The following is a 10,168-nucleotide window of genomic DNA, read 5'->3' on the forward strand; positions in this document are numbered from 1 at the left end:
ATACTGGCTAGACCTGGAGAAGGGAGATGTCTGTTGTGTAAGTTGACGAAAATGAAGTCTGGAATAGACATGATAGACGGCGACGGAGGACTTTCTGCTGCAAACATTCGCTAGGAAAAAAAGTATTTGTTGAATGGATTCTCTCTTCCTGAGAGAACCCGTTTGTACGATCGTACTCGGGTTAAAGTTAGGGTGAACCAAAGATGTATTTTCCGTGATTATCTTCCTAACTACAAGACTTGGCTTTCGTACACAAGATATATGATCTCGTACGTCCCTGAGTCAGTTCGGCATGAATATACTTTTGATCCCCTCAATGGATAACCGAGGGCCGAATATCCAGTCTGTGCCCTCTGCCATGATGTGTGTCCCTGAGTCGTGCGTGTCGTACAACCAGCTGGTGCTGTTATTCCAACACTCACAACTTTTCTTTTGTGACTGCACGACTCCCTGCGGTGTCCAATCAGGTTGCGCTGATTGTGACATCAATAACCTCATCGTACAACCCTGTGGGTTAGGCCACTTGCGTTGTACGATAAATCACCAATATCAAAACTCCAGGCAACTGTCCATTTCCTTCTTGCCTGGTTGAGCAGGCAAGTCACGTGTTGGTGAAGTTCCTTCCTTCCTCGTTGACTTCACTTCTGCTCCTGCTGTTGACGTACCTTCCTTCCTTCGTACGGCAACCTTAGCTATTTAAACCCCTTCTCACTTGTTTTTTTCTTTTCCTCTTTTTCTTTTCTTCTTCACCCTTCGCACGCGTCGTTTTCCCATACAATCGATCAACGACGATCTTTCCCCTTCTTCCTCAATCAACTCCAACAACAACTACTTGTACGTAGGATTTCCTCTCATACGTTTCCTCTTACTGATTCATCAATAGCACCTCGCACGATCAATCCATCATGTCTCTCGCTGCCCCCGGTGGTTCGATCTTCGGCAACATCGGTATGCATACCGATGCGTCCGGTGGTCGTTGGCTTCGTCTTCCGACTGGCAACGCCAACAATCGCGCTCTTCTGTTGGCTCTGGCCATCAACGTACGTTGCTTTTGTCCTTACCTTGTCTTCGTACGTTAACCTTGACTGCAGGATGAGGAGCGTCTCATCATCAACATGCCGTCGCGCGATATCGAGATCCGCGTCACTAGCAACACTTCTGTCCAGCAGTTTGTTGCCAGCATCATCCGCCGCCAGGGCTACTTCCTTGCGGTCTTGGTTCAGTCTCGTGGTCGTGCGGCCATTGCCTGTGGCAATAAATGCGCGACTACTGACTCCCCGCGCTTCCGCCAGTGCACCCGCATTCCCACCTTTCAGGGTGGCGCCTGCGCCGAGTGCGTCTAGCAGTCGCACGGCGCTCGCTGCACCCACCGCGGTCGAGATGTTGATTCGTCCGACAACCCGGGCGATGATGATGACGATGATGACAACGGCGGCCCCAGCAACTACAAGGCTCCCAACGTCACTAATGCTCGTGAGCCTCGTACGCCTGGCAGCAAGCTTGGCAAGAACATCGGCAAGGGCGGTCGCTTCCTTGGCACTTCTGCCAGCCCCATGGTTATCGACAAGGAGTAGTCGCACAACTTCTCTTCCCTGAAATCTCGTACGACAATCAGATGGATCGCACGATATGGTAATTCGGGAAGGTTGTGGATATGGTGGAGGTACGATCCGACATTGATATCGGAATTGGTAGTGGTCAGGTATATCAGATACCTTCTTGAGGTTACACTTCGTTTTCAGATAGTTGGTAACGTACGGCGGTGAGGTCGTACGAATTAATTGTCAAGTGTTTTCTCCTAATCTTTCAACGTACGCCTCGATTCGAATCCTCAATGTGTTTGTTGTAATCAATTGTCCAAGTGCTGAGTTTGGCGATTTCTTGGTGAAGGCGTCGGCAGGGTTATCTTTCCCATCAATCCATCTCACTTCTGAGATCTCTTTCTTTTCGTACGACTCACGTAGACTCATAATATCAATCATAAGCCTCTTTTCATCTGTTGTGCCTAGTCGTACGAGGCACTCGTACAGAGATCGTGAGTCTGAACAGATGATAACTGGAATCCTTGGGAGTTGTAATGTACGAAGGATCTTGGTAAGTGTCGTACTAAGGGATATCCCACTATCAAATCCTGTGGTCATCCCGTACAACTCGCTTGCAAGTACGCTTCGTGTGACTCTCTTGCACTTTGTTGAACTCCAGTGTATAATGTTTCCTTTGATCTGGAAGTCTGTTGTCGTGCGAGCTGTTTCCTCAGCTAGTACGATAACAAATCCAAGTTGTGACGATAGATCTGAGTTGTTTGCAAATGATCCATCCGTAAAGATGTACATCTTCGCACGATGGAGATCAAGAGGGATATATGTAAGACCTCGTGTAGGGTTATCGATTTGCCACTGAAGTCGTACATTCAAAGCTTCAATATCCTTCTTATCAGGCTCCTTAGTTTGGGCTGCAGTTGACAGGTCGTACGATGCCTCTGGTTGACAGATAGATGCGAGGTATGCTCCTCTTGCCCTTTGGGAAACATACTGCTGATGTGCATCGTGCGCATCAGGATCAACGAGTTTCAGGTGCTTTGCCTGGCCTTTTTGAGTAAAGGTAATGTGGTCATTGTGCGATTGAATCTTTCCCCCATTAAAGTCAATTTCACTGTTGGGCGATAAGGTGGTCTTTGGTTTCGCACGAAGTCCTTTCCTTCTCAGCTCTTCTTCTTCTCTCTGGGAGAAGGCAAGTGTAGCAAAGCTAAGTGTATCGTCTGTCTGCATAGCTGTAATCCCGAAGGTATCCGGTCCTTCTGTTGTATACAGCAAGCATGGATCGTACGTTGACTCTGTCATCTTCAGATCTTTCTTGTGATGCTCAGAATAGGTTTTGTACCAGTATAGGCCTGACTCTGCTAGGCCGTATAGTGGTTTCAAGATATGGAGAAGTGTGTTCTTAGGGTATTTGTCTTCTAACTCCTTGGGTAGTCGTGCGATAATTGTCCTGGTTAGACGATCGTCCGACTGTGTATATGCCTGAGTTATGTCTCTGAGTTCCCCTTTGCATTTGTAGTCTCGCACAAGGGTAGGTCCAATCGCAAGTATGAGCCTTTGGCTCATCCGTTGGATAGTAGGTGCCTGGGTTAAGAGTTCTTCTTTCTCCCAGTCCCCATACCCTTGTACGACGAGTCTTGACTTCTCGTACGGCTTAGATGACAAGTTCTTGATCTCTCGTACCATCCGTGTCTTGTAGATACGGAGGTGGTCATGCTCTTTTGGATTGTACGGTACAAAGGTGAAGACTCCCTGGTTAATAAGGTTGTCTATCTCTGTTTGGTCTGACTCTTCGTACGGAGCACCTGGTGTTGTAATCACATTGTCAAGCCGTAACTTTTCTGCTAACTCCTTGTGGTCTTTTTCTTTCTGAGATAGAAATGCTTGATTGGTACGTGGTGATTGTCGTACAGCCCTTCTCTGGCCTTTCTTTGGTCTTCCTCTCTTGTTTGGCTGTTTCTGAGGAATAGGTCGTGCGATATCTGAATCTGACTGTGCTGTGTCTTGATGGTATGGTTTGACATGTGTCGCACGAAACTGTGTAGGACCATTGACCATCTTGACTGTCACTGTATGGCCTTCTATAGCCTGGACTTCGTACGGTCCAGTCCATCCCTTGTTTTCTCTCCATACTAGAACCTCACTCTGGATCGGTAGTGATAGTATGCTCTGGAGGTTAGGGCCATTTCTGGTGTTGATCGCACGATTGATCTCTACTTCTGCACGAATGCTCTGAAGCATTTTCATTGCCTTCTGGATTGCTTCTGCCCTTTGGGTGATTTCGGGCGATGGAGGTGAGTCCTTGTTAATCCTTGGATATGTCCCAAAGACAAGTAGTGTAGGTACGATGCCGTGCGGACCAGCTGTGTCGTTCAATGCCTTCACAGCCATCTGGAGGATGGTTTCCTCGTCCGTGTTGTGCCCAAGCTCAGCATACAAGATATCGTACGCACGCCTCAGAGGAGCGTGAGCTCTTTCTATCTTGCCTACTGCCCAGTGGGCTTCTACTGGCATTTCTTCGCACGATATGCCCATGATGTCGGCATAGTTCCTGAATTCTGCTGATGCGAAGTTTGTACCTGGGTCATGTACGATATGGTCTGGTGGACCAACGTACGTGCTGATCCAGCACTTGCAAAGTGCATTCCACGTATCTCGTGCAGATAAGGACTTCAGGAAGGTGGCTCCTTGGAAGCTTGTCTCTGTGTCGATAACGTGTAAGGCGTTCTTGTCTCTTAGTCGTACGACATCCACAACTATCTCATAGTTGAAGTAGCTTTCGTCTTTAAGTGTGAACTTAAACCTCTTTGGTGCTGAGTCGTGCGATTGACAATGATGACAAAACTTCTGGACCTTTTCTAGAATGTTGATGTCAATGTTGTGATGCCCAGCCTTCTTCAGGAGGTGGTAAAGACGGTCCGTACGAGGATGTCCAAATCGTCTGTGAAGCCTTCGGAGTTGTCCTTCTGTGAAGAACATGCTGGCCTCTGTGCGACTAAGGTTGAAGAATGGGTGACCCCATTTCCGTACGACTGGGATAGGTTTTCCATCCTGCCGTACAATCACGTTGTCGACGTTATTGAAATATGCACCTAACCTGTCTGCATCGTACAATGAAAACAGGAACGGAGTAGGAGCATCAAGGATGTGATACGTAACCTTTCCAAGCTGATTCTCCATTTCCATAGTGCCAACCGATGTGATTGAGTCACTTGCCCCGAATCGTACGTTTGCTGATCCTGGTCCCCAGGATATTGCCGTACGAGGGTTCTCCCGTAGGTATGCAAGGACTTGAGGTTTCCCTACAGTAGAGAACTTCGCTGCTCCTGTATCCCATAGTTCCCCTTGGTACGATGAGATATAAGGATCGTGCAACAAGAATTGACAGGCCTCTGACGTCTTTGGTAATGAAAAGATATCCTCCCCTGTCGTGCGATGGAAGAATGAAGAAGACATTAGGAAAGCTGATGTCTCTTCATCTCCTGTAAATTCTCCCTCCTCATCGCACGATTCGTCCACTGGGTTTTCTCCTTCAAAGTCAAGAAGGTACGAGGCAAAATCTCTCTGTGGTTCTTGTTCAAGTATACCGCATGCCTGAAGGTATTGGTCTTTCGCGCGATTACGTTCTTCGTCCGAATGATTCGTAGACCAACAACCCTCCTTCTTGCACACAAAACATCTTTTCTTAGATATTGCACGATTAAACCTAGGTCGTGATGAAGGTTGACCTTTCCAAGGTTGTCGAGAAGATCCTCTGTTGTCTGACGGTCTATTGTACGATGGTCGTGGGTAACTCTTGTTGTTAGAGTACCTTCTATCCACGAAGTTGATGTCGTGCGACATAGACTTCCTGTCTAAAGCGACTTGTAGTGATGCTCTTAGACTAGAAAAGAATTGCTCGCACGTGTGATGTGCTTTAAGATTGCTTAGAGCAGTTTCTAGCTCTGGTACACCTCTGCACGCTTGGGTGACTTGCGTACGAAGCATAATCTCCCCCTGAAAACCTGGGCCAAGTGCCCGTTGTACGAGGGGTATCTTGTCTAAGAGTATCTCTAATACGTCCATCAGATTCTTGTCTGGATTGTCTTGTCTGACTCGTGCGAAGGATAGACTTGTCCAATCTGTCCAATAGAGAGTGTGGTTGATGTTAGTGTTAAAATGCATTTCTAACATGTTGTACATCTCGTCCCATCTCCTTGTTGGTCCAATGTGATGGAGATAAAACTCTTCCGCACGATCAGCCAAGATATCAGGAAATACTGCATGGTATTGGTCTTCAGTGATCCTGAGGCGTCGACAAAAACTGATAAAGACCTTTGCCTTGTCGTACAGGATATCGTACGGCTTGCCCGTATAATTCCTGTCCTTTCTCCATCCCTTTTGGAAGATTGAAATTGTAGTTGGCTCGCACAATCCATTCTGGACTATTCGTCTTGGTGGTAGGTCATAGATGCTGTCTCCTTGATGTAAAGGTGTTGTACGACCCTGGATTTGTGGAAAACTCTCAACCTCCTGTGTGAATCTTGTTCCAGGAGGTATGTTTCCTGAAGCTGATTGTGACTGCTCTCGTACGATTGATGTTTGAGTTGTCTGTGTATCGTACGGGGGTTCGATTGGCTCTGTTGTTGGTTCAGCTGTGTTTTGGGGTAAAGTTGATTCAGGGTTTCGAACAGGTGTTTGAGTTGTTGTAATCGTACGACTTGGTGTAAGTGCTGTACGAGTAGAAAGCTGTTCTTCTTGCTCATCAAACTTCCTCCCAATCTCCTTGATGAATTCAACCAACTGTTGATTCACATTTCTTATTGGCGGTAATCGGAATCCCTTTAGCTCAATAAGTCGTATGAACTCTGCCCTGAACGCACGATAGACCTTTTCCCATTGGAAGGTAGACCATTCGTTGAAATCTTCGTACAGTGATATTGTCAGGTTTTCCTTTGATTGCCTAAGATGAAGCATTTCCATGTTGATGTACGCAATGTACGTAGTCATCTCTTCTTCGGACGGTGCCTGTGTAATATCGACTGGATTTCCCCAGCGTCTAGGATTCACAGTCTTCTTCCACGTGTGCAGTGGGACTTCGCTCCTTGCACTTATTTCTTCGTACGTTGGCAGGTATCCATCAATGTTGTCATATTGGCTTTGACGATTGTCTTCTGGATCCTCTTGGGAAGCCATGTTGTGTTCGGTAGTCGTTTCGTATCGTACGACGTCAAAATTGGTTTGTTTGGTGCCGTGGCGCACACTTTGTACTCTACGTACAGTACAATAAAGATTCTCGTCCGGTTCAGCTTAGCAGGCGACAACGGGAATCTGTCTTGTACGATAGTAAAGCAAAAGTCGTCTTTATCCTATCTACCCGGTTCAGCTTAGCAGGCGACAATAGGTAGGATTAAGGCTTCTTAGCACAAGAGACTTTCTAGCGTGACCCCTTAGGTATCCCTGAGGATTTCTCGCCTCGCACGAAGTGCAAGACTACCCGGTAGCCCGGCCGTAAAGCCTAAGTCTTGTCTCTTCACTCTTGCTAATCTGTGATTGCACAAAGCAATCGCACGGATTGCCAAGCAACCACTGATCAGTGTTGAATGGATTCTCTCTTCCTGAGAGAACCCGTTTGTACGATCGTACTCGGGTTAAAGTTAGGGTGAACCAAAGATGTATTTTCCGTGATTATCTTCCTAACTACAAGACTTGGCTTTCGTACACAAGATATATGATCTCGTACGTCCCTGAGTCAGTTCGGCATGAATATACTTTTGATCCCCTCAATGGATAACCGAGGGCCGAATATCCAGTCTGTGCCCTCTGCCATGATGTGTGTCCCTGAGTCGTGCGTGTCGTACAACCAGCTGGTGCTGTTATTCCAACAGTATTCTTATTTAATGCCTTCCTCTAATCTTTTCTGCGAGATCTAATTGTGGCCTTTGGAACTTTAAACGAGCGGACACCCATGGATGGGCGGAAACAAATATCAATCAAGGTACCTGGGCCATCGGCTTTTTCAAGCCGTGGCTCAATGAACATAATCCATCAAACAGCCATCGGCAATCTCAACTTTAAATAGAAACCAAGGTCAGCAGCTGACTGCACACCTCTGTCAAAGAACGGCAATGTTGACGGGATCGTGAAGAGACAGCTCGCGCCATTCCCTCTTCATGATCTCGTCATGGTTTCCGAATGGACGCCTCACCGCGTCTTTTCAGGCGCAGTAAGACCGCAGGATGGCCGACAACATCCAATATACGGAACGAGGAACCACTAATAGTCTAGGTCTCCAGAGATCTCTCGACGCGATGGATCATTTACCCCGTCCCCGGTATAAGCTGGCATGCAGACTTAAGCCCATGCACCGACGAGACTCATGCCGAACGCGCCAAAGAAGACGAGCAGGCAGGCCCAGACGCGCTTGGAGCCCCGAAGGATGCGCCAGCTCTCGTCGGACAGGAAGTCCTCGGCGAGCAGCTCAATCAGCGCGGCAAAGACAAGCAGGCCGGACGAAAGGGCGTTCATCGTGCCGACCAGGATCAGGCCGAACTCCGAGTTCGGGCTGTACAGCCTATGGGTCGCGAGCCCGATGGCCTGGCCGATGGGCGTGGTGCACCCGTACGCGAGGGCCATCATCCACGGCTGCAGGCTACCCTTGGGCCAGTCGATGGAGGCGATGCGGGAGCCGAGGGCGAGCCCCTCAAAGGTCTGGTGGAAGGCGATGGCGATGAGGAGGATGACGAACTCGTGGCCGACGGAGACGCTGAGCGTCATGCCGATGAAGACGGAGTGGAACAGGATTCCGACCTCGAGCATCATGCACTGCAGAATGTCCTTTTGGTGTTGCTGCGCGGGGGAGAGGGTCACGACGCCGTTGGCGTGGAGCTGCACGGCGCGGCTCTCCTCGTCAACGCGCTTGGCAAGCCTGTCACCGGCCTGCTGCTCGTCCCGTCCGATGCGGGAGAGGGTGCGGCCCATGCTGCCGGCGGCGCCGCGGCTCGGGGCCATCTCGAGAGGGTAGGGCCCGGGATCACGGTTGTCGTCGTTGTCGACGGATCCCGAACGCTGCGGCGAGAGGACGGAGTCGTCGGGGGCGTGGGACATGTGGCGGGCGGGTTGGAAGACCATTTCGATGATGGTGACCAGGAAGATTCCGGCCAGGGCGATGGCGCCCGGCATGGCGGGGTAGTCCTCGACCCAGAAGGAGCTGAGGCACGGGTTGCCGAGGAGGGTGAAGGCCGTGGGGAGGAGGTGGACAAAGGCCGTAGCGAGAAGGACGCCGGTGCCGAAGTGGCGTACGGCGAAGAAAAAGGGGCGAGGGATGCGGACGCCTGGGGTGACGGAGGCGATGAGGGGGAAGGCGCAGGCGAGGAAGGAGACGCCGAGGATGATGAAGAGGGCGCCGACGTGGAAGGGCGTGTTGTAGGCGTCCTCGTTGCCGAGGCCGCCAGTCGGGCAGGTCGAGCGGCGGACGGAGCGGGCGGAGTGTTTGGCGATGGCTGTGCCGTCAGCTTATGTTCATGTGAGAGTTTGTGGGACGAAGGGTGAAATTAGTTTGTGCGTTTGCGTGCGATATCATGACTGAAGGCTAAGCAAAGGATTCAGAGAGTAAACTCACATTGGGCGGTTTGCTTGGATGCAACGAGGAACGAAGCAACAGCCTCGGGGCTCTTGAGAGCAGAGATGATGGCCGAACAGCCAAGGACGGACATGATCCAACTCACCCAGCCCCAGAGGGCGGAGCGGGTGGGCGCGGAGGCCCAGAGGGGAGGTGTATGGTCGTCACCACCATGCACCTTTTTGTTTCGGGGGTGGAAACCTAAGATGATGTTGGTCAGCGTCCCATGTGCATTTCGTGTTGTGAGGTGGTGTTTAGACGTCGTCGGTGTTGGCGCTTGCACATGAATACCGAGGGCGGTGAGGTGCTCAACAGCAGCTGGCCACCTGTTTTCCCATTCCGTTGGTGCAGCCATTGAGCGGTGACGAACACATATTGTGGCATCGTAGCTTAGTAGCATTTTGGAATCATTCTCGGAAAACAAAAAGGGACTTACCATAGTTCCACCCTCCCGAAACGGGGCGCCTCCGATCGGGTTGTAAACGCGGTAACGTCTGGTAATTCATCTCGTCACCCCGGCCGTCGGACCCATCCCGGCACCGCTCCGGGCGCGGCGTTGCTCGCGGGCGTTGGCGATGCCGTTCAGGTCCTCGCAGGTGGTGAGGTCGGCGGCGAGAAAGGGCGGGTTCTGGTTCCAGTCGGGATGCTCCAGCGTGATGTCGTCGTTGCGCGAGGGACAGTTCATCGTGGCGGCGGTAAGGTGGTTGACGTCTCTTTTTTCCTTTTCAATGATGGCCTCGTTTCCGTCCAAGTCCCACTCAATTCAGGGCCTCAAGTACAATGGCTCTTCGTGGTGGAACGCTGTAAACTGTGATTTTGAACGTGTTGTTTGATTGGTATCGTAAGAGGATGCTATGAAAACGGAGATGGATCACACGAGCTGAGTCAAGAGTCGTTGAAAGGGGGCGTGGAAAAATCACAAGCGATGATGATGTCAAGGTACTCTTGTACCTAAATAGATACGGGCAGTGACAATCGAGCGCGCAGCAGCAGCGGCAGGGAGACACACACCACTATCGATCTCGGGCCC

General features: G+C 50.2%; 2 protein-coding genes across 2 annotated transcripts; both read right to left on the reverse strand.

Annotated features, from left to right (window-relative positions):
* Positions 1-7,871: 7,871 nt before the first annotated feature.
* On the reverse strand, positions 7,872-9,493 carry ColSpa_06798 (zinc-regulated transporter 2; the record flags this gene model as incomplete). The annotated part of the gene is made up of 2 exons (XM_049273010.1): positions 7,872-9,019; positions 9,139-9,493. The coding sequence occupies 2 exons, from the start codon at positions 9,491-9,493 to the stop codon at positions 7,872-7,874; spliced, it is 1,503 nt and encodes a 500-aa protein (XP_049128967.1).
* Positions 9,494-9,640: 147 nt separating this feature from the next.
* On the reverse strand, positions 9,641-9,823 carry ColSpa_06799 (uncharacterized protein; the record flags this gene model as incomplete). The annotated part of the gene is made up of 1 exon (XM_049273011.1): positions 9,641-9,823. One exon carries the CDS (start codon positions 9,821-9,823, stop codon positions 9,641-9,643), a length of 183 nt encoding a protein of 60 aa, XP_049128968.1.
* Between the last annotated feature and the right edge of the window lie 345 nt (positions 9,824-10,168).

The sequence above is a fragment of the Colletotrichum spaethianum genome, assembly GCF_022836535.1.
Source record: "Colletotrichum spaethianum MAFF 239500 DNA, contig16, whole genome shotgun sequence".
Classification (NCBI taxonomy): Eukaryota; Fungi; Ascomycota; class Sordariomycetes; order Glomerellales; family Glomerellaceae; genus Colletotrichum; species Colletotrichum spaethianum.